General features: G+C 46.7%; 10 protein-coding genes across 10 annotated transcripts; 6 read left to right on the top strand and 4 right to left on the bottom strand.

Moving 5' to 3' along the window:
- Positions 1 to 155: 155 nt before the first annotated feature.
- FPOAC1_006815 (uncharacterized protein) lies at positions 156 to 3,433 on the top strand (the record flags this gene model as incomplete). The annotated part of the gene is made up of 4 exons (XM_044851289.1): positions 156 to 651; positions 1,356 to 1,378; positions 3,347 to 3,356; positions 3,414 to 3,433. The coding sequence occupies 4 exons, from the start codon at positions 156 to 158 to the stop codon at positions 3,431 to 3,433; spliced, it is 549 nt and encodes a 182-aa protein (XP_044710001.1).
- Positions 3,434 to 3,490: 57 nt separating this feature from the next.
- FPOAC1_006814 (uncharacterized protein) lies at positions 3,491 to 3,823 on the top strand (the record flags this gene model as incomplete). Its single annotated transcript, XM_044851288.1, has 1 exon — positions 3,491 to 3,823. One exon carries the CDS (start codon positions 3,491 to 3,493, stop codon positions 3,821 to 3,823), a length of 333 nt encoding a protein of 110 aa, XP_044710000.1.
- Positions 3,824 to 4,107: 284 nt separating this feature from the next.
- Positions 4,108 to 4,938, bottom strand: FPOAC1_006813 (uncharacterized protein; the record flags this gene model as incomplete). The annotated part of the gene is made up of 1 exon (XM_044851287.1): positions 4,108 to 4,938. One exon carries the CDS (start codon positions 4,936 to 4,938, stop codon positions 4,108 to 4,110), a length of 831 nt encoding a protein of 276 aa, XP_044709999.1.
- Positions 4,939 to 5,242: 304 nt separating this feature from the next.
- Positions 5,243 to 6,631, bottom strand: FPOAC1_006812 (uncharacterized protein; the record flags this gene model as incomplete). The annotated part of the gene is made up of 1 exon (XM_044851286.1): positions 5,243 to 6,631. One exon carries the CDS (start codon positions 6,629 to 6,631, stop codon positions 5,243 to 5,245), a length of 1,389 nt encoding a protein of 462 aa, XP_044709998.1.
- Positions 6,632 to 8,303: 1,672 nt separating this feature from the next.
- On the top strand, positions 8,304 to 9,779 carry FPOAC1_006811 (uncharacterized protein; the record flags this gene model as incomplete). The annotated part of the gene is made up of 3 exons (XM_044851285.1): positions 8,304 to 9,209; positions 9,269 to 9,416; positions 9,472 to 9,779. 3 exons carry the CDS (start codon positions 8,304 to 8,306, stop codon positions 9,777 to 9,779), a joined length of 1,362 nt encoding a protein of 453 aa, XP_044709997.1.
- Positions 9,780 to 12,688: 2,909 nt separating this feature from the next.
- Positions 12,689 to 14,178, top strand: FPOAC1_006810 (uncharacterized protein; the record flags this gene model as incomplete). Its single annotated transcript, XM_044851284.1, has 4 exons — positions 12,689 to 12,794; positions 12,857 to 13,446; positions 13,495 to 13,608; positions 13,660 to 14,178. 4 exons carry the CDS (start codon positions 12,689 to 12,691, stop codon positions 14,176 to 14,178), a joined length of 1,329 nt encoding a protein of 442 aa, XP_044709996.1.
- A 1,451-nt stretch (positions 14,179 to 15,629) lies between these two features.
- On the bottom strand, positions 15,630 to 16,804 carry FPOAC1_006809 (uncharacterized protein; the record flags this gene model as incomplete). Its single annotated transcript, XM_044851283.1, has 5 exons — positions 15,630 to 16,092; positions 16,140 to 16,180; positions 16,234 to 16,598; positions 16,645 to 16,667; positions 16,719 to 16,804. The coding sequence occupies 5 exons, from the start codon at positions 16,802 to 16,804 to the stop codon at positions 15,630 to 15,632; spliced, it is 978 nt and encodes a 325-aa protein (XP_044709995.1).
- A 1,767-nt stretch (positions 16,805 to 18,571) lies between these two features.
- FPOAC1_006808 (uncharacterized protein) lies at positions 18,572 to 19,511 on the top strand (the record flags this gene model as incomplete). The annotated part of the gene is made up of 2 exons (XM_044851282.1): positions 18,572 to 19,078; positions 19,146 to 19,511. 2 exons carry the CDS (start codon positions 18,572 to 18,574, stop codon positions 19,509 to 19,511), a joined length of 873 nt encoding a protein of 290 aa, XP_044709994.1.
- A 431-nt stretch (positions 19,512 to 19,942) lies between these two features.
- FPOAC1_006807 (uncharacterized protein) lies at positions 19,943 to 20,554 on the top strand (the record flags this gene model as incomplete). The annotated part of the gene is made up of 1 exon (XM_044851281.1): positions 19,943 to 20,554. One exon carries the CDS (start codon positions 19,943 to 19,945, stop codon positions 20,552 to 20,554), a length of 612 nt encoding a protein of 203 aa, XP_044709993.1.
- Positions 20,555 to 22,857: 2,303 nt separating this feature from the next.
- FPOAC1_006806 (uncharacterized protein) lies at positions 22,858 to 25,471 on the bottom strand (the record flags this gene model as incomplete). Its single annotated transcript, XM_044851280.1, has 6 exons — positions 22,858 to 23,337; positions 23,393 to 23,707; positions 23,759 to 24,052; positions 24,104 to 24,859; positions 24,918 to 25,099; positions 25,171 to 25,471. 6 exons carry the CDS (start codon positions 25,469 to 25,471, stop codon positions 22,858 to 22,860), a joined length of 2,328 nt encoding a protein of 775 aa, XP_044709992.1.
- Positions 25,472 to 27,682: the final 2,211 nt, after the last annotated feature.

The following is a 27,682-nucleotide window of genomic DNA, read 5'->3' as shown; positions in this document are numbered from 1 at the left end:
ATCTTCTTTCCTCATTAAACACTTCTCCCCTTGACATCCGTGGCCACCTAAATTTCTTTCTTCCTCATAACTTACCACTCACATCCATTATATATCAACATTGTGACTCGCTTTCAGCACTCTACAGATTAACATATCCGCATTCATCTTTCAACATGCCTCATCAACCAGAAAGAGAGTATCCCTGGTACTTGCACCCCAATGGGGCCGGAAAGAAGTCAGGCCTACCCACGCGCTTCCACCACCACCGCTGCCACGTATGCAACAGCGTCTTGAAGACCTTCGCCCGCAAACAGGGTTGCGAAAAAGACAGCTTCGTCTCTGCTCAAAATTGCTACAATTGCATGTTTAACGTCTCATGGAAATTGGCAACACTAGATAACAAGTCTCTACACGAAGAATACGCTAGAATGTGCGACAATTATAATAAGAAGTTGGAAAGGAGACTAGCGAAGAGTCTGCGACCTCGCGTCCAACACGAGCCTGCTTGCCATAACAATTCGCACCTGGTCCAGTCTCAAGAACAGGTTGATATCCCTGAAGACTACCAAGACGAAAGAATGGCCGGCGCGCAGGTAGGGGTTGACAACGCCCTGGAGGGAGCCTTGGCACTAAGCCGAAGTCTTGTGGAGATAGAAGACATTGGAGAGGGTGAGTGGGTCGATACGAGGCAACTTCATCGGATTCTTCTGAGACGGATAGCAGCCCTTGAAGAAGAGAACACAGGAGCCTAGCCTGGTGATGGAGAGTTCAGGAAGAAGAAAATTACTGTACTACAATAAAGCGTATTGATTGATACATACTTAGAATGTTGACTCTTACGTACGAGTTAAAGTACACAGATAAACACTAACCTAACAGTATGATCTCAAAAGTTAAGGGCATCGTAGAGGCAATCATATTGCCGATGTCTAGAAGATTGCCTCCTGCCTAAGCTCTAGGGTGCAAAATAAATACTAACCTAAGAGTATAGCCTAGATAGCTAAGGGCATCACTAATAGAGGCAGTTGTTTATTGCGAGTGTCTTTCGTTCTAAGGCCGACAGCCTAGGTAAAGATAATGTGCAGTGTTTTGACCTGTAGAGACACTGCCTTGCCATGTCTCGTCAAAGCAACCTACCCAGTTGTGTGACTAACTGACTGATTTCATCCCTTATGCCTTGAGTGCCTGAGGAGCACTCAACACTTGGAGTCCTACTTGAGCATGCCTTGTCAGTCCTAATGTCGACGCCCTGGTCTCATTCTGCTAATTCCTTCCAAAAGGAGCAAACCTGCCGGTCAAGTCTTGAAGAGTCCCGTCATGATGGACCGCTAGACCTCAGACGTCTACTCTGTTACTCACTAATTCTCCACTAGCATTGGGCACAAGAGAGTTCCAGGTACGGCATAACCAGATATAAGCAATGTCTCTTAATGAAACCGACGGACTCTCAGCCCAGAAGCATAAAAACTGGTGGGAGAAGAGTGGGAGAAGCTTCGACTACGCCCGTAGAACGTTTGTTTCGTGCCTGAGGTGACGCCGTGTGGACAGTTAGCAGCAAAACTATGACGAGCGGGTTTCATCAAGATCCCGGTGGATGTCTCGAGAATTCCAGTGTTGATGACGGATTTAACAAGTCTCGGGGTTTGGGCTTGTTAGTACTGCCCGACTTGACTTGACTAATGTTAGCTTGCAGTAGTAGCTTGTCATGTCATGTCAGGCACCGCGGGTTAGCTGTCATAGTAGTGAAGCTACTTTTAGTATGCTAACAGTTGGTCAATGGATCTTTGCAACATCAGTAGTTGGTGAACTAGGAATGTTGATAGGTACAGTATCGATGATAAGCTTACAACAGCAGTGACGATCTCGAACCAAAAAAGCAGCAATTCCATGTCTTTTATGAAACTCCCTACCCAGTCTGGGGAAAAGGGCGAGCCGCGAAAGGCTGTTGCCATGAAACGTCGTGCAGCGTTGAAGAACCCGAGGAGATGGTAGAATCTTGTTACTTGCCAAGAGAAGCTTGCCATGACTGAAGAAGCAGGATCGCCATACGTGTTGGGTTGATGGATGATCACTTTTTAGTGTCTTGTTGCGCTTCAAAAGGCGTCAGTCTTTCGGGAGGGCGGCGCTGAAGAGCGGGATACCGATAACTTGGACAGCCAAGCCTCCTCATAATTGCCTCTGGCTTGTTTTCTCCAACTCGATACACACATCTTGATGATTTTACCACCTTGTCAGAATTACAAATAAATGATTTGATGACAAGTGGTGATTTTGTTATGAAGTCAGCGGCAGAAGCAAGGAAATAATACGGAAGCTCCGAAGTGTTTCTAGAACTAAGTCTGGAACAACCGAGAGAAGAATTCCTCAGCCCGAAGCTGGAGGTCTAGAACTTGTTAAGACATTTGGATTATGGATCGCCCTATGGCATTGGCGGTGGCAGTGGCAGTGGCAGTGGCAGTGAAGCTGAACGGCTTCAAGGCTCTCCCACTAACTAGTCCCAACCTTCAGTGGCAAAAGTCTGTTGTGTGGAAAGCTTATTGCCGCAAAAGCCAAGGGGTAAGTAACTTAACTGGGGAAGTAGATTGGCTAGTTTACTGCAGAAAAACGATGATGGTACTGGCATTTGCAATTTCCACTCGGGAGGTACGTGGTCAAGCCTACAAGTAGTTTAACAGACTAAGTACTAAGGTACTAAGCTAGAAGCTCAAGATATCGATGGAGGTGCGCCAAGATCGCTGCAAATCCGTTTCGGGAACACGACATGTTTTTGACTCTACACTTTTTTTGTTTTATTTCCTTTTTCTTATTTTGTATTGGTGACGTTTGAAAGGGCATTGAGAAAGGAGTAATTAAAGTTGTCCGTCCATCCGCCTTATTTGAATATGACCAATATCAGTCGGTGTAAGCCGTATCACGTACTTCTCTCTTGTGCTTCTATATTAATATCCCACCTCTCCCTTCCTTTTTTATCATCGTCACTATTCAATACTTAGCATGTCCAATTCTGATTCTGAAGCAACAGATCTTTTACTTTCTTTCTCTCGTAGCAATCCTTCTCATATTGCGGATACATTATCGATCGATATAACTCGACCAACACATCGACAAGACACGAAAGAAAAAGCTATTTATTCTTTTCAAGAACTGCCGAAACCTACCTCGTTCTTTGCATTTCCCCTCACTCGGTTGATCGTCATCTGCATCACGCTCGGACGTTGCATTGTGGCTTACTCCAGCACCGCTGTTGTCTCGCTTCTGACGTTACAAGGCGTCGCTTGACCAAGACACCAATTCGGTATTCGGCATTTTATCCTACTGAGACATCGCGAGAATTTTCATTACAAGAGTCAAACAACATTAACAGTTATTTCTCAGTACGTTCATACCACAATATCTCAGTTTTCGTATCTTTGCTGACCATCAACCACTAGTTCCCAAACTCAATTTTTGACGTTTCGTCACTCATTCATCGTCGAGATACAACCGACTGTTTCTTTTATACAACAAAATGTGTCGAATGATGATATTCAGAGGGTACTGCACAGGATGTGGCTCGCCTCAGACATGGGTCGACTTGACACAAGAGCTAAACTGTCTCGATGCCAAAAACATGGGATGGTTTGGCGGGTGTCAGCGTGGTATCCTTGTAGAAGAGCACAGTTTCAACCAAGAATGCTCTGTATGCCATGAAGAGGATGAAGGCGTGGGTATGGATGACAGTCATTTGATGCTATTCCAGCAGACAACTTATACCCAGAGCAGTCTGGGTAAAAGAAGTCCCAACAACGAAGAGGGTTCAAGTTCGAGTTCAGGCGATAATCATAAGAGACAGAGGGTTTGAGTTTGCATTTTACACGACATAGGGCGTTATTTTGGGACTTGTACAATATCAACTATATCTCTGGGTTATTGGCGTTGTGTTTTCATCATCAGCATCATCATTGCCAAGGGCGCGAACTAATAGGCAGAGACAATGATTGCTCAGGTTATTGGGTTCACAGATAAAGGGCATTTATTAGTCTCAATGAACTGAGAAACGAATGTAATATATATGTATTAGCTCTATCTATAGGTACGCAAGATTATCAAATCTATAGAGTCTATAGAGAACCAACACTTGCTATTTCACCCAGTCCTTCCTTTCCAGGTCTCTCGAACAATCTTCCAGTATCTATTGGCATCAACTCTGACGTGAGAAACATGCGTGCCTCCCTGGAACAATTCTGTTCGTACATTCGCACCGTTCTCCTTTGCCTCTCGTGCATGAGACTCAATGTCCTCAAAACTAACTGGCAGATCCGCATCGCCGTATAAATACGTCCTTGTAGTCTCCCGACTTATTCTCTCCCAGGTATTGAGCGCTATGGCATTAGGCTTATGCGGTACCCCTTTGAGGATCAACATACAGTACACCCAACCAACGGCCATAATCACCCAGATAAAAGGTGACATAAACCACGGAAAGTCCAAGGAAATTACATGATGATCGCGTTTCCAGTGAAAGTAGCCCGGGCACGAGTCCATCACAACTGCATGTCGAGGAACTGGCTTTTCTCCGAGTGCAGACTCCCACAGCTCCCACAAAGTCACCGCAGAGCCCACTCCACCATTGGAGAAGACATGGAGTAGAAACTGAGGTCTGGTACCCTCTTTACTGGAAAGAGATGTGAGAATTGGTAGAGCCGCTTTGAAGAGAGGACGACGGCGTTTGAGTTCCAGAAAGAGCATGGGAGAAGATCGGAAGAGCAATATAGCAGATGTTGGATAGATAGCGCGGTACTCGGAAATATACTTTGCTATGTGAATTTCGCGAGCATTTGACCAGGATAGAATAATGATAAGAGAGGGATCGTCAGAATTGGTGGTTGATGCTGACTCTTTTGGGCAGTAATACAGCACAAATGGGCTGCCGAGCTCCTCCATAAAGGCCAAGGGTGATTCTTTGACGGTAGACATGATGAATAGTCAGTTCTTGCAGAAGCATACTACCTGTCTTCATTAGAGGATGACACAAACCTATTTATACGAAAACAACACGGCGAAGTTCCATGTCCCTTGAATATTGGGGGCCGTCGGATGCATTGAATTGACGGTCCGAAGCTCCGCTGGAAACGGAACCGGAGGGGGGAAACGGAGCAAACAATAACGTCGCACTCGGCGACTTCTTCTTAATGACTGCCAAGAAATTAATTGATGACTACATAAACTTGAAAAATCATACTCTATGTATCACCCTTCCGTGATAAGCAAAGCTATCTTATTATACCTCTAAATCTCTGATAGCGAGAATCTGCTCTTCTATAAAGTCGTGTACCTTCATCGCTTCATTCTCCGCTTTGATCTCATCAACTCTCTTCTTGAAGCTATTGTCGGAAAGAACTCGCTCAACACCACCTCTAACAAGCTCAGGAGTGGGCTGTCCTGTTCGTAAGTTAACCGCGACGCCGCTCCATTCTCCACGCATGGCAATCTCGGGTTTATCCTCAGTCTCGCCTGCGAGAACAAGAGGAACTCCGTTTGTTACACCGTGAAGGAAACCACCGTAACCGGCGTTCATGACGAACACGGAAGCGTAAGGCAGGAGAACATCATAAGGGAGATGATCGATGGCACGGGTGTTGGAGGGGATGGCCATGTCCTTGGGAAGAGCAGCACCCTTTCGGCCCAGGATGGCTACGACGAGGAGATCATCTCGATCAGATAGAGCCTCGATGGTAGGAACAATGAGGTTGGAAGCGTCTTGCGCAATTGTGCCCTGAGTCACAGCGACAATGCGACGGTCTCCTCGTCTCACATCATCCCACCAGGCGGGATAAACAAAGTCACTAGGGGTCGGCTTTGGTGCCAAGCATCCAGAAAACTTGACGTTTGAGGGCATATCAGACCGGTTATACTCGAGACTGGGGGGGCATAACTGGAGAGTCAAGTCGTGCATGAGCACCCAGTGATGGAAAGGGACTTGGGGCTCGAGAATCTCGGTAGCCCCAAGCTCCTTCAAAACTTCCTCCTGATGAGCAATGACCTCGGCAAAAGGACCGCCAACCATCATCTGGTTCATGAACTGGTTCCTTGCGCGGCCAGAGTCGGTCGAATCAGGAGGAAGACCGGGGCCAAAAGGAGCAGTGTCAATGCTCGTAGCCATGTAAGGGATGGGATTCAAATTGATCACCTTGGGCCGGGCAGTATATCCCTTGGGAAGAGGTGCACCAAGGGAAATGGGATTGGCGCCCATGAAGCATGTCTCAGGCATGAGAATCACCTCACGCTCTGGGTTCTCGACACGAATATCCTCGAGAACTCTCTTGAGTATTTCCCAGCGATAGGGAGTCTCGCCGGTAAAGATATGTCTGATATCGTACAGTAGCCGAGGAAGGCCGGCAGGGATGACCTCACGCTCTGCCATGACTTTGGAATTGAGGATCGATCTGATGCTAACATGTTTGGCGCCAATCTCTGTGATCGCGGTTTCGAACTGATCACCTCCGATGAAGGTGATCTCGTAACCCCGACGGACAAGGTCTTCCGCGATCCGGATCAAAGGGTTTGTGTGGCCATCTACAGGAGCGGCTCCCATAACAAGATGAGGTTTCTCGGTGTTAGCTGTTTGGCCAGTTACTGATCCAGCTGTATTAGAAGAGAGGATCGGCATGACTGTGATGATAATAAGAGATATCGGTTGGGATAAGAAGAAACTGTCTGTGATTTGAGGTAGAGAGAAGAAAAAGGAAGAAGTCTGGTAAGAATTAACTGGAAAGTGAGAACAAAACAACTACCTTTATATTCTAGAGCCATTCTAGGTCTCCGCAATCCTTTTGTGTCATAGCACAAGATAGCTTGCTACTACTAGCAGGCGATGCAAACTCCATCATTTGGAAACCCACCTTACGGAGATGCGTAAGCTGGCTAAGGTATTATAAGACGAACTTGAGTCCACAATAGGCAAGCTGGGCATAAGCATTTGCAATTTTAGGATTTTAATTCATCGTTAGGCTCCTTCTTGAGCCAATCAAAGTCACCACGATGTTGAGTTGAAAAGGGTCAAATATAGCGCTGGGCGATGAGCCGTCATAGCCGCTTGTCAGCCCTACCAGGATGCAGCGAGATGCTGACAATGTAAGCACCCCTGACCCAGTCGTCGATTTTCTGCGTTTTCATAGCCTATGAGAATTCATTAAATCCGATGATAAGAGGTGCATGGCTAGCTTTTCGATCCCGTTTTGGAAAAAGGGTCTTTGTGTTTGGATCGTGAGGTGCAGAGTTTGGAGTCGTACAGATAAGCCATCTGGGCTACGTAGAACTCGAGAACCGGTGTTCATTCTATAAAGTATTTGGGTCGTTCTGCAAGGCTGAAAAAAGAGTTTGGCTCGTGTAGTTTTCTGGAATTAGTTAGTTAGTTGGCTGTTGTTCTCCGCACGCCACTTGGTATGAAAGACACTAGCTAGGCATTTGACAACCTGACAACCCGCAAGCTATTGAATGGTGGTTTTGTAATGATTAGCCACTGTGATTTATGGAAAACCACTTTTTGAAGGGGGCTTTGAGTTGTGTAAATCGCTACGCGCTGGGGATATAAGCTATTGAATGCCTGTCCGTTTACTTAACAACTCAATGCCGAAGCCGCTAAGAGAGTTGATCAAAAGCTGAGGCATTGACATCGGCAGACGTATGAAAGCCATGTGTTTGAGATTTTGCTTCGTGGATTGCGAATAAATCAAAAGAATGGCTTTCCTAATGTCACAGTTGAGGAAGAAAATGCCAAGGCAATTTGGAACCGACATGTCAAAAGATCAGAATGTATTGGAATGTCTTATCTTCTCGCATATGCTGACCCTCAGGTGAGATCTCGTTTCTTTTGGATATGCCCTATCAAGAATTGTTGCAGTCGTGACACAGATCCAGGGGTTCTTTGCATATCCAAATCATGTCTTTCGCTTCGGTAACTTGCATCAGTGCCAGGACGTACCAACGAACATCGGTTATATACGACCTTGATCTCGAATAATGTGCAAGAGACTGTAACTGACTGTTGTAATTATCGCTAGTCTTGTTTAGCATCGTAGTTACCTCATGAGGCCCGAGTAACACCTTCCTCGTAACAATCGAACTTAGGCAGGCACCTTCCCACCCGCAAGAAAGTCACTCCCAAGGCACTGCCGGAGAGCCGGCGGCTGCCATTCATTATGATCATTTTAGTTTCGAAGCCTTCATTCTGAAACATCTCCTCCTTTTGTCCAGGGCATCTTCACCCTCTGCCTGAAATATCCTCCAACTTCCCTCTGTCACTTCGATCACCTACCCTCTTTCACCTACACATCGCCAACATGGGGCCGCTCCACCTGGTATTCGTCCTCATAGCTAGCATCCTATGCCCCGTTCTTTCTGCTGTCGTGAGCAATGAGGTAGGACAGGGAAAATGGGATCTGTCGACTTCACTGAATGGATTCTCCTTCGAGCGAGCCAGGGCTCTCTCCGTTACCAAGTCCCCCGACCGAGCCGGTGCCTATTTGTCACGACTAAAGAAGCTCAAAACTAAGGATGATGTCTACCCGAGATCTTCACTCTCCCTTCTCCCACGACCTGACCAGCCACATGAAAAGGACACTCCTCGCCAGAATGTCACCGCCGTTGGCGCTTTTTCGACTGCCTATGCGATACAATGCACTTGGGACCAGACTCCAGTTTGGCTGGTCTTTGACACTGGAAGCTCAGATACGTGGGCTGCCAAGACCGGTTTCAGGTGCGAAAACAGTGTGGGCGACAAACGCAATCAAGCTGCGTGCAATTTCGGCCAACCTCACATCCAAGGCTTTCTTGAGGACATATCTGAAGTGTACTTTCATCGACGCTATGGATCTGGTGAAGATGTGGCAGGCCCCATGGGCACCTCTGATATCGCTTGCGGAGGTGTGTCAGTTTCCGGGCAGCAAGTTGGATTAGCCAGCAGAGCATACTGGCATGGTGACAACGTTACTGTTGGTGTTCTGGGACTTGCCTACCCATCACTCACAAGCGCCTATATTGGCGATCCAAATGATCCGGCCGATGAAGAGGAGTGGAACAATTATCCTTATACTCCATGGTTGACCAGCGCCATCTTGCAAGGATTGATCGACCCTATTTTCAGTGTCACTATCGATAGAAACACCAGCGATGGTGTGCTGGCATGGGGCGGTCTTCCTCCTATGCACTGGCATCCCAAATCCTCTGCATCCACAGACCTCATCATTGTAAGTGACTTGATCTTGCGAAAGCTTTCTCTCCTTTGGAAATGTTGACCAGTTGATAGGCAAAACTGGTTGAGCGAGAAGTCACAGCTTGGAAGCCATCGTTTTATACTATAATTCCAGATGGCCTCCAATGGGGAAGCACTACGGACACGGGAAAGTATCCCTACATTGTTGATACAGGCACCACGATGATACTTCTTCCTCCTCGTTAGTCAAGCTCTGCAATGCATTGAAAGATGATTTTGCTAATCACCTTTTGAAGCACTGGCTGAAGCCATCGCAAGATCGTTTGACCCTCCCGCTACCTATATGGTCCAATGGGGAGGTTACTTCGTTGAGTGCCAAGCTATTGCTCCTCGGTTCGCAGTCATTATTTCAGGCGTTCGCTTCTGGATCAATCCAGCCGACATGATCTACCAAGAACTTAAGGATCCATCAAACGAAAAGTGTGCCTTGGCTATTTCAACTGGCAGATCTGGACCGTATGTCTTGGGTGATGTGTTCTTGCAGAATGTCGTGGCTGTCTTTGATGTTGGCGGTGCAGAAATGCGGTTCTATTCGAGAGACTAGCCAGCACGACCTGTTGTCGTCAAAGATTGAACACACATTGGCCGGAGTAGAAAGCCAGGAGCATGAAGCCAGGAGCATGCATTATGTTCTCGGCTAGGTTGTAAAAAGATCAAGTTGCTATGAGATCGAGAGAAACAAATGAAATTATGATGGTACGTGATGCCTAGACCTCCAGCTTACAGTGATGTATGATGTCCAGAATTCTCATCATGTTATCCTATGCGAAGAGCTAACTCACATAGAAACATGATCGGATTCACATGGACCCAAACACTATCTTCAGCCCGAATAGCCCTTTGTGTAAGTCGGGATTAGAGATCTATTCGAGGTACCGACACAAGAGTTACATCATGCTGTGTTCTCGACTGTGCAACACGATTCGCTGTACGATAATGGGATAAAACTATATGGATAGGAAGGAATACGCATCAGTGCAAGCTCGTGATCACATTTCCTGCGGTTTGTCATCTGTCTTTGTGCTCGTCTGTCTCCATACTGAAAATCAAGCATTTGGTTTCGGTCACGAGATTGAACAAAGGTATTCGCCGAACAACCAGAGAAAAAGTCTCGCCATTCTTTTTTATTCTTCCCTTTGGATTTGACATTAGAAGTGAGAACACAAGATTATGATGAAAGGCGACGCAGCTGCATCTCCGTCGTCACCACAAACAAGAGGTCATTCGGACACCTGAGCTCCTGGCAAGCAAGGTACGGGATTCTAATCTGTTTTTGTTACAGCTTCCGAATTCCATATCGGGGACTGGGCTCGAGCTGTTTCTCGTCACCCAAGCGAGCGAATCCGATCCACCCAAGGTCTACTATCGTGAGGCCGTGGAGCGGTGTAAGTACACTACATGACCTGGCAAGCGATCCAAACCTGGGGTGAAGAGGGGACCCCACGTCTCGAGGTTCAGGGCCTGAAAATGCATTTATCATATCACACCACAAGGTTAAATCGAATGAAAGACGGGGTCAGAAGACGGATAACCCCAGGTACAACACGCGTTACGACGCAAGAATCGGTCGAGAACCTAGTCCGGGAACCGGCAACTGGTCCATCTTTTAAAGTCATGATATCGCAGCAACACAACAGATGCGAGTGGTGCCAACTCGGACAGACCCGGGCCATCAAAGGGTCTCGTGGACGGCCCATCTTCTGTGGCGGTTCCTGCAGCTCACCCCGGACGTCGTTGTCTGAGGCTGACGGGCCCGGAAGGGGGCACGGGACAATAAAACGATGAGATTCGGATCTCAAAGTCCCATGTCTGCAGTAGAGTAGTGCTTCGGTCTCTTGTCGGCGTCTAGGATGAAATGCCTAAAATCGCACAACAAGGGCCATTACCTTTCATTGCTGTACACTTACGCTACGGTACTAACATACTGCAAACTTTTTATCATCCTGTCTCGACTCTATCCTGGCAAAGAGAATACCTGACATCTGGATTGCACCTCGGGATTAGACCGGGAGGATCCGGAAATGTACCACCACGAGACAAGACATCTGCAGTGAGGGTTGAGCTAAGGCGCTAGCTAAAGCTCTAGGTAACTTACAGCTTCTATTCTAGCAGCTCTACGCCCGGAGTACAGCTTTCCTCCCCCGCCATCTCATCGGTAAAGGGGATAGAAATTTGCAGGGTGGAGGGCTTCGTTGACCGTCCCGGGGCCTGGAATTCTACACGCACACACGGCGTCCATCCCGAGCGGCCGGGGGTGTTTGTGACCCGCGGTAGTGGATCATGAACGCGGGCTTTGGCGGGGCAGCGACGTAATCCCATTGGCTTGACTCCATTCCATCGTCATTCATGATGGAGCCGCGACCTTGGGAAAAGACGATGGAAGCCGCATGTTCAATCAATTTTTTTTAACTCTTTTCGTGTTTTACGATGGAGCAAACTTGGTTACCTTGACTAAACAATACTGAAATACTTGTGTCAGTATCTTTTACAATCAGTCAATCAAGTCAGGTGTCGGTCTAATATTAGCATTACTCAATATCAAGTCAAGCCATCAATCAACTGTCTATTAAAATAGTCAAATTCCGAGCTACTGATCGGGGATACCTATCTATACCTTGTCTTTGCGCTACTGTACCTACTATCCTTACCCTTTTACCTTACCTCACCTTGGGTTTCCGTCACTTGACCTCGTCTTATTCTCTAAAACTTCCCAGTCTCCCCTCGCACAGTTCGATATTGTGCATATTATAACCACCTAGCTAAGCTAAAGTAGCTTCTGTTCCCTTCGTCCATAAATTACAACCCCTCATTCATCCCCCCATCCCCTCATCTCATATCGAATCTGTTTCTCCCTGAAGCTCAGCTTCCATTCCTCCGGGTCACTTCTTGCTGCAGATCGCATCCAAGGTACCTAAGTTTTTGTGTCTTGATCTCTGTTGACCATAATCAAAGTCGTGGTCGCAACAAACACAAAACGGAGGTAAATCGTTGTATCGACAAACGAATTCTCCACTACAAGCGGAACCACGTTTACGGTATCTACCTACCTGCCAACGACTCCCACTTTATCTGGGGTCAATTCGCTGTGTCATCGACCTAAACTTGAGAAGGAACGTTTGTTCTATTCTCTTTGCTGTGCCTTCCTTGTTTGATCTCAGCTGAACTGCATTTGGATCCAATCACCAACGGGAGCAAGTCATCGAGGCCGTACTTTCCTATTCGCACACTACCTCGGTCCACGCGATCACCACCTGCCTTGCCTGACCTTTCATCAGCAACCGTCGATTGGGTCATTGTTACTCTACTTTGTTCCCCATTTCATGTGTCTGCAGTATTGGAGCTTCATCATATCTGATCATTCCCAAGCTCTTGTCATTTCCGGTCCTTGATTTGTCTGCTCAGTAGCAGCCATACTCAATTCACACCGCCCAACTTACACCACAGCTAATCAAAATGCCTTCTCGAACCAACGGCGTCGGCGTCCAGGCCGAAGACACCAGGATCTGTGTTGTCATGGTCGGTCTCCCAGCCAGAGGCAAGAGTTATATCGCCCAACGAGGTGAGTCTTGTCGCTATCCGCGGGCGATCCCTCTTGCGGTCGCTAACTGGTCAATTCTTTAGCCCAGCGATATCTTCAATGGCTCTCTATCCCAGCTCAAACATTCAACGTCGGTAACTACCGCCGCAATGACGCTCCCCAGCCCACGGCCGACTTTTTCGATATCAATAACCCTGAAGGAGAGCGCACCCGCCGCGCCGCTGCCGAAGCTGCTGTTGCAGACATGCTAGCCTGGTTCCGCTCCGGCGGCATTGTCGGTATACTTGACGCCACAAACTCGACTTTGGAGCGTCGTAAGTGGGTATTGGAGGTTTGCAATGAGAACGGCGTTGAAGTTCTCTTTGTTGAGAGCAAGTGCGACGATGAGGAGCTTATCATGGCCAACATTCGCGATGTTAAGACAACCAGCCCAGATTACCGAGGCCAGGACCCTGAGACTGCCGCCCTTGATTTCCGCAACCGTATTCGCAATTATGAAAAGGTATACTGTACCATTGACGCCGAGGGTAAGGAGTCGCATTTGACTTACCTCAAAATAATGGATGTTGGCAAGCAAGTCATCATCAGCCGGATCAGGGATTACCTTCAAAGTCGAATTGTCTACTACCTCATGAACCTTCACATCCGCCCTCGCTCTGTCTGGCTGTCAAGGGTGAGTAAATAAGTCTTCTGTTCGAAAATATTCTAACAAAACTCACAGCACGGCGAATCATTGTACAATATCGATGGCAGAATTGGTGGCGATACCCTTCTTTCCCCCCGTGGCGAACAATACGCCAGAAAGCTGCCCGAGCTTGTCCGAAAATCAGTCGGTGTAAGTGTTCAACCAATCTCCAGATTTTTGTGCTTGCCTAACATCAAATAGGATGATCGCCCACTGACAGTATGGACGTCAACTTTGCGACGAACTATTGCCACTTCTCGCTTCCTTCCTGACCACTACAACCAACTCCAGTGGAAGGCACTCGATGAGCTCGACTCGGGTGTGTGTGATGGCTTGACCTACCAGGAAATCAAGGACCGATACCCTGAGGACTTTGCCGCACGTGACGAAGACAAGTACAACTACCGCTACCGTGGCGGAGAGTCGTATCGTGACGTTGTCATCCGTCTCGAGCCCATTATCATGGAGCTTGAACGCAGTGAGGACATTCTGATTGTCACTCACCAGGCCGTGCTTCGATGTATCTATGCATACTTCATGAAGAAAGACCAGTCCAAGAGTCCTTGGATGAATGTCCCACTTCACACGCTGATCAAGCTCACACCCGGCGCCTATGGCACTGAGGAAGTCCGCTACGAGGCTAACATCCCTGCCGTCAGCACATGGAGGGGCAAGGGCAGTACCGCTAAGCACGAGAACCCGGCTCCTGGTGTCATGTAATTGATGCTACAGCATCGGCCACGAAGCCAAGTGGAAGGCCTATATTTCGGAGGTATATAGTGTCTCGACGGTCAGCGGGTGGCTGTTTTATGATTTGGAACAAGCACGCATCTGGAACAAATTTGGGAGTATGACGAAATGACAAAGCATTTTTGGGAACATTATATGACTATTTGCTATAAGGGGGGGAGCTTGAACGATATCTGCCGGAACCAAGTGTTCGGAAACAAAAAACATATGCGGCATAGTGTCACCAAAGACACGACGAAAGGACTTGGGCATGGACCTGTACAGGATTAACGGCGTTCTTTTGCTATTTGTCTAATAGCGGATCAAGCTGGAAAATAGCCAGCGTCTCTACAAACAGTGATATCAAAAGACATGATAAATGCGATTCAAAACGTTATCGTGACCAAATCAAACGTGTTTGATTGACTGTGTTGTTTCACTCGTGTATCGAATGAATGAATATTTAGCTGCTAGCACTGCAGAAGAAGCTGCAAACTGAACAGCAAATATTAACTATGCAACAGTGAAAGAACAGTAGTGATAGCAGTAGTGCCACAGGGCTTAACATTAGATCTAAAGCTCTGAAAATACAAGCTCTAAATAGATGGTGAAAAGTCCTCCCTCTTTCATAATATAACAATAAAAATAAAGAAGTCGTCAATACCAACAAGCAAAGTAGCACAATATGCGAGTTATTCTATTCTACCACTTATATGACAGAGGAAGCTAATCAGTAATAATCCGCGTGGTGGCGTACTGATTAGCTACCTCTGTCACACAAGCGGTGGATTGGAATAACTCGCGTATTGTGCTGCTCTGATTGTTCAATCAAATGAACATCGTGTATCATACGCTTTTATGATTCGACTTAGCACGGGAATCTGAGCTCTGTTTCGTTTCACGATGAGCCTGTTGCTGCTTTTTGTTGTGCCTCCTCACTGATCCTCTAAGATTCCATTCTGTCTTTCCTGGCACTATTTGAGATTGCTCAAGGTCAGACTCCTCTGTCGGCTTCATTTCAACACGTAAGAACTCGCTTGTATGATTACCTCTTCTCAATGGCCAAAAGTATTGAATTGTCCATGGGTTAGCCCAAGACACTATGGCATTGAGAAAGATGTCCTGAGAGGATCAGAACACTTGGCTGCCAACACAAGAAATGAGATTAGTGGGTCATCTTGGTGCATTATGAACCAGGCTCAGATCATGTACTTCTTTGCCTGAAGCTCTGAAGTTGGATTTTCTAGTACCCCTTCGCCTTTCTGCAGACATTTCTCGCAGTTCGGCAATGCCTTATCGGTCTGTCCCAGTGGAGAGTGTGGGGGAAGCCGGGGTGTACCGGTAGTTGTTCGGTGGGGCCGAACTGTCTACCGAAACAATAAAATGGGTATGTCGAGATGCCGATTCAAGTTGTGTTGAATATTACTTATCATCGGTATGTCTCAGTCGTTGTGCGAATGAGATTCTTTATTGGATTGTTCCACGGAGCTTGGCATGCTTTGCGAGCCACAATCTCTCAGTACGTTGGTGTCTGACTTCCAGGCTTCTTGTTGTGGTTTGCTGTCTTTGGTACTTGGCTTCTTCCGTGAGGTCTTCCGAGTTGAGGTCAGCGACATGAGTCGTCCTACTCCGCGTCGCTTCTCCCGATTGTGTGTATTCTTTGTAAAGGTCGGCCAAGAGCGGCGGAGTCTTCCAATGGTGGGAGACGTAAGGTTGGTCGTTGCTGGAGCACTATGTCGAGATTGCATTTGATGGAGGAATATGTGGTTGGGTTCATCATGACAGGCGCAACGACAAGGAGCTAGATTCGGCCCAGATGCCTTGACGATCTTTGCAATGAGCTCAGCCATGGACAGCTCGATATGTAGCTTGACCAAATACGCAAGAGGGTGGAATTCGACGTATCTGTGCGACAGTTAGAAACGTTTCTTGAACTAAGAGCTTCGACATACAAGAAGGTGTTCCGTAATGACATTGAGCCAATAATGAGGATCTGTGTTCAAATTATTCAGTTGCACCTTGTTGTACTTCATAAGTCACACTTACATCCATGGAGATGGAGATAACCACCATGATCAGATTGAAGCGATATAGCACAACATATTTGTTGAGGCCGTATGCGATGAGAGAAGAACGGACTAGATAGACAAAGTAGAGGTTCAAAGCCAAATCGACGACTGCAAAAATGCCTTTCTCAATTCGATCCCAAACATCGTTGATATCGATATATGTCTGGCTGATTTGCAGGCGAGCGGGTATCCAGATACAAAAGACTGAAATGTTGATAAGAGCAAGAATACTAAAGATGCCCCATTTCAGTCGTCGAACGATGGTTGGTGAAACGTGTAGGAGGGCGATTCGGTTGACAATAATTTGCATAATACAATGGATCTGAAACACCCATAGGAACACTGCCGATATTAGTATATATATGCATCCTGGGACTGGACATCATACAAATGAAGAAGTATATTAGAAAGCTATTTGAACTGTTAGCAAATAAAGACAAACAGAGAACAAAATATACATACCCTGGACGAATAGTTCCACGAACATAACCCCAACCGAGCCCTCCAATAACTGCACTGGCGATCAACTCAAGCCATATTAGAACCATATAAGTGGTTATTCTGTGGGTGCGCTTCCATTGATGATACGTTTGAATTGAGACGCGGACAAGTCCAAACAAGGTCAGGCAGATCGTCATGCCAAACACAATGCTGACGATCGCCCAGTCTGAGCAACTTGGTCGATGGTACTCGAACCATGGTGGAATAAGGATCCCGCCTCTCTTCGGTTCTGTAGTCATTGTATCATGGTTGTGCGGCTATATCAAATTGGGTGTTTTGTGAGTTTCGCGGGTTATCGGCCAGCTTGTGTTTTGTGCATGTAACGCCGGGCCTCAAGAAATGACAAAGAGAATTGCAAATCACTGAATTCGAGGGCCAAGAGCGAAATTAATACTGAATGGACGAGATTGTTGTAAGAAGCAAAAACAACTTGGGCGCCACCGAGTTTTCGATGTTCCAATCAGGGCATTTCAATAAGTTGAGGTCTTGTCGAACAGGCGGGTTAAGCGGAGGATGACACCCGGGGCAATGGGCTGCAGGAGATCGCAGACTAACGACTGGACGTTGAGGATGTGGCGCTTTGATATATCAGCCCGACGGACCGACTATGGAGGGCAGGTAACTTTCAAGGACACCGCTTCATTTTGCACTGAGACAGGCAGAGTTCAGCTTGAAAGCTGCAGGGAGAGAGCACATGCTGCAGACGGCATAGCAAGTGCCGAGACTCTTTCTCTCCCTTGTTGGTTGCATTTAACAACCAACGCGCGATAGCCGTCCCTGTTCGCTGGTAATCTTGTTATGTCATTATCCACAACGATGGGTAGATTGCTTAAATACCAGCCACAGCCGCCTACCTATGATGGGTCGAACGGCCGTCTTCTCGTCAAAATAGCGATCGATAGAGTTTGTAGGGGCCGGCAAGCCAGCTAGCCAGGTAGGCTAGGCAGCGTGTCACCGCAGCTGTGTGATGGGGAGCAAGGCAAGACCGTCGATCTTAGTGGGATGTGATACGTCAGAGACAGCTAGCTCCCTGCGTGACGACGATGAGAAGCTGCTAGGATCTGTATTGTCGCGCATTTTCCTCATTTGTAGTTGTCGCTTAATAGGCTATTGCACTAAACATTTGTTGTAGATTGAATGTCCTGGACGAGCAGAGTGGGGATTGAGTAAAGATCTCGTTATCGGAAGATGTTGTGTGCATGTTTGATTGGGGTGGAAAGAGAGAGAAGGCAGACTTGGGTCCAGTGCTTCTATCTACCTAGTGCCGGGTGCCGGGTAAGTGCAAATGATGCGCACTTTCCTCCCAGAGGGTGCATGAACGAATTTGGACGAGATAATCTGACTCATTCTAAGATATTTGATTTGATAGGAAGATTGCGTACTTAACCTAAGGATTGCTTTGTCGTAAAATCGTTTTGCCCCTGATGACTGTCTCACTACATCGCAACTTACTTCTTTCTGATCAATGAATCAGTGGCTAAGGTGATCAGGTGAAACAAAACATGCAAGGGTGGATTACGAGATGGGAAAAGGGAACCCCAATAGCCTACGATGGCAGTTAATCACAAAGCGATGGTGCTTAAAATCGTGAAGTATTGTCAGAGTCATATTGTTGCACAGGGTAGATAGTGATACGGGCCGGACAGTAACAACACCAAACAAACTATCACCAACTTACACACATCAAGTCCGTGATTCAACGATGTAGCGTCCTAAACTAAACTAAACTATATAAACAGAGTGACATGACCTGAAAAGAAAGAAGAAATTGTAATAAATCTCACATCGTGCTAATTGATTTCCCTTTGTGCAAAATGGCATTCTACTTCCAGCCTCCAATCTTTGGGAACTACATTGTCCCAGTGGCCCCAAGAGCGGTCCCTTCCACTCTGGTAGTCTCGTTGCCTTATACAACTTACACGCCCCTGTACTGGCAACCTGCTCCAGTAATGGTCTCAGCGCATCAGTATGTTCTCAATTCAAACATCAGGATCAAGATCATATTTCACCGAGCAGGCACCGTCCTTGCTTCCAACGATGCTCACTATAACTACACACCAACTCGCGAAACAGTTTTGGCCAACTTATCCTGGTGGTCTAAGCAGCACAATCTTGGGGACAGAGTCTACTCGGGCCAGTGTACTCTATACACCACGCGTAGTCAATACTCGAAGCTTGAGATAGTCCCCGAAGTTGGTCCTATTACACCGACAGACAATGTACGAAAGACGTCGTTCGCGGACCAGCTACCTCCCAACGAGTTCCGGTCGATCATGGCTCAGATAGCTTCGAATAGTTACGGGGCATTCATTCTGGTCGACGTAAGTATCAAGAAAGGAAAAGGACGGTGGTGGAAGAGGAGCAGATAGCTAATACATTGGCCGCCAGCGTGCTTATGTGCCTCTTCAAGTTCTGGCCCAGGGGAACACGCAGAATCCCCCTTCGAATCAAGCTTCAAGTGATGTTACGAATAACAACTCGAAGGACTTGACTAATGCCCCTCAGACAGCCCCCCCTAGCACCCGTCAGCCCTCACCTGCACCATCAAGCTCTCATAAGGAGCCGGTCAACCCTAGCAACAAGGGATCCGACAAGACAGGAGACGGCAATGACGATGACCAAAAGACGTCCAAACCTGAAGACACCAAGCCAGGTTCGCCCAAAGGAGACGCTGTTGAACCGAGGCCTGCAAGTGTTAGCGGCGCCGAACCTGAACAGTCAGAAGAGAGTGAGGGAGGCGTCGCGAAGGGTTGAGGGGAAGCTGGAGTTTAAGAATCGTTTTGCGCAGACCGATAACCAATAGAGCTTGATGTTATTCATTATTGAGACGCATTTTGAAATGGCTGAACTCCTCAAACGGTGTGATCATGTGCTGTGACATCGGAATCATCTTGTCACTGCCAGCCCCTGGCGGGTTTTCAAATAACAACCAACGCGACCATGATCCAACCCGCTGTTCGCAATCCACAGGTGCAGGCCTGTGAATAACTGAAGAATCCCAAGAAAATTTGATATAATCGAACCCCTCATTCCAAAATGCGCTGAGTGTTCTAGATTACAAGACCCCCGCACGCCTGCCTCAGCATCCTCACTCACCACCGTCACTGAGCATCATTATATCTCCGTGCTTCAACTCACTGCATCATTCAACACTGCTAAATAAACGAAAACGAGGATCAAATACCATGGACCTTTGCATCACCGCTGAAGAGCCTTTCGCTTATGAGCCGCCCAAGACGAAGCCTTTTGCGCCAGTCTCGCCCCCTCTCACTAGACCCGAGACTCGCAACACTTCAACCTCTGTCCTCTCAGCGTCCCCGAATTCCCTGCCCTCTATCACAGGAGCTTCTGATCTCGAGTTTGATCTTATTATCCATGATCCCAACAACAATGACAGCTCTCTGACTTACCCGTGGGACTGTCCTCATACGCCCCTGCGCATCGCCCTAGACACCTCTAGGGTCCATCTCCTCAATCTTCTGCGCGAACAACTCCCGGTCCCTGATTCAAGCAAGTCTCGTCGCGCTCGCTCGACTCGTCGTCCTAAGCTCATCGCTGCGACAATGTACTGGACCTTCCGCGGCTCTATTCTCCCAATCGGGTTGAGTGACAAGGACTGGCACTATCGTCACCCCATCACCAAGACTGACATCATGGCTCGCACTGAGCTTGAGTGGTTTCTGCTCAAGGAGATGATGGCTTCGTCCGGAGGCGCACTCAAGTGCTATATTGCTATTCGTGGTGAAACCCTTCCGACCAAGAAGACGACCGGCTGGTGGTTTGGTGGCACTGCCTAAGCATCTTCACGTACGTATGCCCATTCAAACTGGCTTCTTTCAAGAGACAAGTTGCTGACGGGCTTGGATTTCAGCAGTAGGCAAAACGGCGCGTCTGTCTTCGACACGAAAATGACTTTTTTCACAAATGAGGGTCGTGTATGGGGACCAAATATATACTGAATGCTCAAGGCATGGAGCACAGAAAGGACGATGGTTGAGGTCAGCTCATTTTCCGTCCGACATGAAACCCGCTCTTGTATCGACAGAGCGTTTCGTTTGTCTGTAATAGCATATCTTTCAATCGATGTATCCCGGGCATAGTTAAATCGCACTTATACCGCAAATATCATACATATTGCAGGCCTTTCCGTATCATAAGACATACTTATTAGAGACAAGTACAAGCCCTTTCAAACATACAAAGTCAATCGGTAACTTATGCTTTGAGGCCAACTTTCACATATATAGATATTATATATGACTGAGATTTTAATTATTTTATAAAGAAATAAGATACTTAAGAATAGTAAACTTTAGTAATAAAATAATATTATAAGGCTATAAGGCTATACTTTTTAATAAGGTTTAATAAAATTAATTCTATATTAAAGAATAAAAGCTTTATTAAAATTATAATAATATTATATACTTTTTTTTTTCTTATTTAATAAAATTATTAGAAAAAAAAATATAAATTATTTTACTTTAATATATAATATATTAAATTAATTTAAATTATAATTATAATATTAATTATATATTACTTTATAATTTAATTAAAAAATAATAGCTTAATAGCTAAATAATATATATAGTATTTTTAATATACTTATAGTTAAATTATTAAAGCCTTATATATAACTTTAATTTAATTCTAAGGTCTATATATCTTTATAATAAAAAGGCTAAAATATATCTCTATAGAATAATTACTATTAATTAAAAATAATATAATATTAACTATATTTAACTATAAAATTCTATAATTCTTTAGCCTTTTTATCTTTTAAAGGGATTTATAATAGATTTAATAGGAAATATAGTAATTTAATATAATATATTATTATATTAAAAGTAAAACTAGCCTTATAAAAAGGCAGATTACTTTTTAAAATATAATAAATTAATATATATTATAGTTTATAGAATTAAAAGTTTTTATTTAAACTATTAAAAATAAATATAAATATTTTAAATAATAGCTTTTTAATATATTTTAGCTATAATAGCTTAAACTATAAAAAACTCTATTTAAATTAAAGTCTATAGATAAAAAAATTTATATATATAGTTAAGAGTTTAATATAAAGTTAAAAAGCTAAAATAAAAGCTAACTTTATTAATATTATAGATAATTAAACTTAATTATATACTTAACCTCTTACTATATTATATAATTACTATAATCTCTTATGATTACAAGTATTAGTAGTTTTAACGAAGGATATATATAGATATATATATAGCGACGGGGACAAGTAGATATAGGAAAGCTTCGAACATTTAAAACTTGACACATTAAAGACCCAACTCCTTATTTAGCCTAGGTATAATTGGAAAACACCCATGATAGACAGCCTCGCACATCCAAACTGCTCAAAAGCAACACAGCCTTCCCCACCTCCCCCGTCTTTTTCTGTCTTTTGACTCTTGAATTAACGCAATATTTAATAACTGCGGCAGGCTCAACCAATACCCCGAGTCTCCAAACTCCCCCATGTACATCCAATTGCTTGTCGAGCGTCTTTTCCAGCAGAAAATCAAGTAAAAAGCAAATGCACATGACTAGAAACGAAACAAAAAGGGTAGCCAGGATGTCGGAAGTCGACCTGTGCCGCAAGCCCCTATAGTCGTACACGAGTAACTGCAACTCTGTTACCCAGATTAAGGTTCAGACCTCCTCTCCCGCCTCTATATGTTGATCCTGTTGCTCAAGAAACAGGCCCATGACGATTTCGTTTACTGTCGTTATGTGCGTGTGCAAGTGACTCGCATAGCCTCGCCACCCGTATCCTTGAGCCCCGAATCACTCACTGCTCGAGAAGGCAGCCACCAGTTCAGGATGTGCCTCCTGGAAGGTTTCCGGAGCAATCGCTAGGCATTGACAAGGACCGCAGTGGATAGATGGGTGACTGTGAAAATGCACGCCACTCCATATAAATTCATTCTGCCGTTACCAAGTATTTTCCCCAAAGAGCCAGCGCCCAAAGTGAAACCAAAACGGAGACGCCACCATGCAGCATAATGCAAAATGAAGATAGACAAAAAAAAAGAGTAAACAATAACAGCGACATCTGAGTAGAGCCGTCCACCCTCGTCTATTATGCGGGTGGGTTGCCCTTTAGTCGTTTTGGCATTCTTGGTGTAGGGGGCTTGGCATTGCGAGGCATTCCATTAGCATTTGGTGTAGGAGCTCCAGATCCATCCTCCTCTTTCACTGCTGATGGCCTTCTTCTTTTGTTCGAGGCGGGGGATGTGTTTGCGCTAGGTCCGCTTGACCCGGATCCTTGTTGACTTTGCTGCATCTGCATTCCAGGGGCCTGCATATGACCCTGCGCTGGGCTACCCATATGAGGTGATCCGGGTAGGTTCATGTGAGCCGCAGCGGGGCTGGCGCCCATCGGGAATTGTCCAAAGCTAGGCGTGCGGGCTCCGGGGGGCATTTGCTGACCGTTCATGTTGGGAGGAGCGTTACTGATATTTGTTGCGACGTACTGCTCGAGAGCTTGATATGGACCCATGCCGGGGTTCGAGTGGTTCAACTGGAATAATGGGTTCATCTGTCCCATCACTTCAATAATCTGGTCAAAATTCATTAGCTTCACTCTTTACTTACGATGAGTGAGCTGTCCCTACCTCAAGAAACTGGAAGACAGCTTCAGTCACACCCTTGCTATTCACGGCCGAGTCTGGCAAATCAACCAGAACCTCCGGAGGCTGCGTTTGGGGGGACTTCAACTGTCGACCCTTGCCCTTCTTGGACAATTCAGGGGATTTGCCATCCTGCGAATTCGTCTTGTGCCACTCCTTCATCCACATATGGGCTGGTTTAGCGGCATCGATGACCTGCTTTCGTGAGATGTATTCTTCGTGACTTGTTGTAAGAAATTCGAATAGCTCGATCCTCTGTTCCGCGTCAAATTGTACTCGTAGAGCACCACTCGCGACCAACTAGTGATTCAGTTAGTTCCAATAGCTCAGACCAAACTAATGATAACTTACATGAGATCCTGTCTCGTACCAGTAGACAAGACTGGACTTTGAGTTCTCGATACAATGGCAGTCTCCTGGAAGAGGCCTATCTGTCGTACCCTTGTCCATGACCAGCTGTATGTTTCTGACGCCGTTGTTGAAATGAGTGAGGAAGTAGCGAGCAATACTTGCGTAGGGGATCTCGTATTGTTTATCGGTTGTATCTTCGGCATCGGTAATTTGCAATGAGTGACGGAGAACGCCGTTTTGGGAGAAGAATCGCATCACGAAACTCTGCCAGTATGAAACGTCACCCTTGGGGCCCTATTACCCTTGTTAGTATAATATCGTGACGTGAATAATGAAAATACTTACGGAGAAGCCACTAAGATGCTCGTTGAACTGCATTAGCTTAAGCAAACACTGGCCTTTCATACTCTCTCTCCGCTGCTGCTGCAACATCTGGTTCTGTATCGCAAGCTGCTGGGCAGCGGCAGCGTTCATTTGATGCGGCTGAGGTTGGGCTTGAGCCTGCGCCTGCGCTTGTGCCTGAGCCTGAGCCTGCGCTTGAGCTTGTGCCTGAGCTTGTGCCTGGTTCTGGGGCTGTTGTGGCTGAGGCTGAGCTTGGGATTGAGCAGGAGTTTGTGGCACTGGAGGCTGATTCTGACCAGGTGGCAGCTGAGTTGGCTGAGCAGGGGTTGAGCTAGGTGTCTGGGCAGGGGTTTGGGGCCCAGTAGCAGCTGGTGTCCCAGCTTGTGATGACTGCTGAGGGGTGTGTTGAGGTTGCTGCTGCTGCTGCTGCTGCTGCTGCTGTTGTTGTTGCTGCTGTTGCTGTTGATGTTGCTGCTGTTGCTGCTGCTGTTGCTGATGCTGTTGTTGAGGGTTTGGTTGAGGCTGACCCTGGGGCTGGCCCTGTTGGTTTGCCATCTGGCTTTGCATAGCAAGCTGGTTGTGTTGCTGCATGGCTTGAAGGCTTTGAGCATTCATGGGCATCTGTTGGCCTGGATTAGGCCCAGCTTGCATTTGCTGAGCATGTGCAGCCTGTTGCTGTTGTTGTTGCTGCTGCTGCTGTTGATGTTGCTGGAGAGCAAGCTGCTGCGCCATGATCGCTTGAGCCTGAGGATGCTGTCCCTGATTTGTTAGTGGAAGGAACGCCCGATCGAAGAGGCGTAAGGGTCAATCAACTTACAGGACCCAGTCTCCCTCTGAGATTTTGCAGCTGCTGCGGGTTGAGTTGGCTAAATTGGGCCATGTTTATCGGCATGCCACCATGCATGTTGGCTTGGATAGCGGCTTGTTGAGCCATAAACTGTCTTTGTTGAAGCAACTGTTGTTGTCGCATCGCTGCCATCGCTTGCGGATTACCAGCAACTGTGGAGGCCAATTAGCGCGTGCGCAGAGACAGGGGATGGCAGGGACAGTGCCATTAAGATAATACATACAATGTTGTTGCTGCAGTTGTTGCTGAATCATTTGCTGCTGTGTGGCGGGATTGAGATGCTGTAAAGCATGAGCATTTGGGTTCGCACCCGGCGGCATACCGCCCATGAGGGCAGGGTTTACTTGAGCTCCTTGAGCAGAGACCATGGGTCCTCCAAATTGATGAGGCATTCCACCACCAGGACCGCCTTGCTGGCCTTGGTTATGAGGCATGCCACCTGGACCCATAGGATGGCCAGCGACACCTGGATGTCCCATGCCGGCAGGATGCCCAGAGAAATTTGGGCCCATACTGGTTGCCATCATGACTAAGAAGTCAGGTCGATAATCCACGCCGTGGATATCGACAATCGCGTTGTAATACTATCGCATACGTTGGACGGAGGGCAAGAGAACGTTGGCTGACGACGCGAGCGCGACCGTCAACTTCTAGGTATTCGAAGTGGTGGGAGACGTTATACAATAGATATTTCGCGCGTCGCGACGAGACAAGATCGAGAGTAAGTTGCGATGGCGATCGTGTCGGAATTCAAACAAGACAAGGAGAGATAAAAAGAGAGATACACAAGATATGTTGTGTCAGATCGTATAGTAGCTAGAAAATAGTTGTCGTCAAGGCGTCGGTGAGCGTCAGTGTGTAGAAGTTTTGGTGGTGTGTTTCGCGCTGCGAAAGCGGATAAGAGAGAGAATGAGGCCGGTTGGACTGGGGGGAAAGAGGAGGCAGTGGGCGAATGAGACGACGATGGGGCGAATGGCACGTCACGAGTCCAATGGTCAAGACCTCAGATAGGTCAGTAATAAATACTGCAATCGTGGCTGACCTGGAAAAAGTGAAGCCCAAAAAGAGCGCAGATCGAGGTTGTCGAGAAAGGAATTGGTGGATTGTCAAGACAGACCCAGGAAGGAGAATGCGAAAGGCACGGGAGAGCGATGCCACAAAGAGGGCGATCCGCTTTCAGTGCTGGGGGACGGGGGGGAGAACGGGAGTCGCAAGGTGGACGGGATGGGGACTGCGACTGCGACTGGGCCTTTGCTGGTTCGGGTCGGGCTGGCAAAGGGGGTAGCAGAAAAGTTGACCTCCGAGTATAGGGTACAGAAAACAAACGACCTCCGTAGCTGGGCTAAAATGGCAGAAGCTGACTTATTAATTTCGTCTCTTGTGCCCTCGACGACCAGATTTTCTGATCCGGGTTCGGTAGGTTGTATTTCCGCGTGGGCGCGCTTATTTTCCAGTGTGCAGTGTACAGTACTGAATTGTGCTGTTGGGGGACTGGACTGGGCTTTGGTAACGCGGCGGCGGGCCCGGCACTCAGGTACGCACGCTGATAGCCCGGATAAAGTATCCAAAGGATAGGCACGCAAAAAACCAGGGTGGAATCTGACGTGACGGGGCTGGTGACCTCAGTTCTCGACTTGGCTGAAAATTAGATTTGACCAAGGAAAAAAGAAGTCAGAGAAGAAGGGGGAAAGAAGTAGGAGGAGTCGGTAGATTGACTAGAAAGAATCTAAGAGTAGAAGTGGAAGAAGAAAGGGTGCTGGTGGTGGTACTATGTACGTAGGTAGGTAATCAACCTATGATGAGCGAGCCTGTGAAGCAAGGCGGAAGACAAGATGCCAAATCAAGGCGTAGTTAGACTAGAGCAAGGTTATAAGAGACCCCAAGTGAGGCCTCAGATCTCTATTCTGTCGGTGAATGTATTTTCACTGAATCAATATATCTAAATAAGTAACAATAACAGTAATTACGTTGACACACAAGAAATAGAGATACTGTAGACACAGAGATCGACGGTCTGGCTCTTACAGACTGGGGAGAGATCTCACTCGATTCCTTCTGGCTGGGCTGGGCTGGGCAGGCTGATTGACTGGGTCTTGGATTTTTGGGGGAGGACCTTTGACCTTTGCGCCTGGGTGAGTTGGACAGGTGGATTTTGAAAGAGACGGGAAGTGTTTTGATACGTCCAATCGAAAATAATATGGGTCCAAGCGGGATGCCGGATAAGGACCCCGAGATAACAGTGGATGAGTATGTATCTACCGAATAACTCTGACAAATTATGCATCTATCCTGAGGTCGACTCTGGACATAGCATAAATAATTATCCGTGAAGCCATAGTATCACAGATGTAGGTATTCTGTCACCCTCAAAGTAGCATGCCACCCGTTATCTGAATAGCTTTGGCTATCAGCATACCCATTACTTACTACAGCCACAACCTCATTACAACGAAACGTCAGATCCCTGACGACACGCGACAGTCACCGACAAGGATGTGATCGTCTATGTCCGCGTTTTGTTGCTGAAGACATGCAGCCAAGCGCACAGATGTAAAAACCACCAACGTCCATTGAGGCTTGAGCAAGTACAAATGATGCCCTCAAGGCTAGGACTTTCGAGAAGAAACTTGGCGGGGTCTAGTGAGGAAAGTCATGACGCGAACTACGTACGCTGACTGCCCCCAAGCCTAGTCGTACACCCTAAGACATTGTAGCGGGCAATGGTGGAGGAGGTG

The sequence above is a fragment of the Fusarium poae genome, chromosome 2 (genome assembly GCF_019609905.1).
Source record: "Fusarium poae strain DAOMC 252244 chromosome 2, whole genome shotgun sequence".
NCBI classification, from domain to species: Eukaryota; Fungi; Ascomycota; class Sordariomycetes; order Hypocreales; family Nectriaceae; genus Fusarium; species Fusarium poae.
The sequence above is the reverse complement of the archived record's forward strand: the minus strand, read 5'-3'. Positions and strand labels throughout refer to the sequence as shown.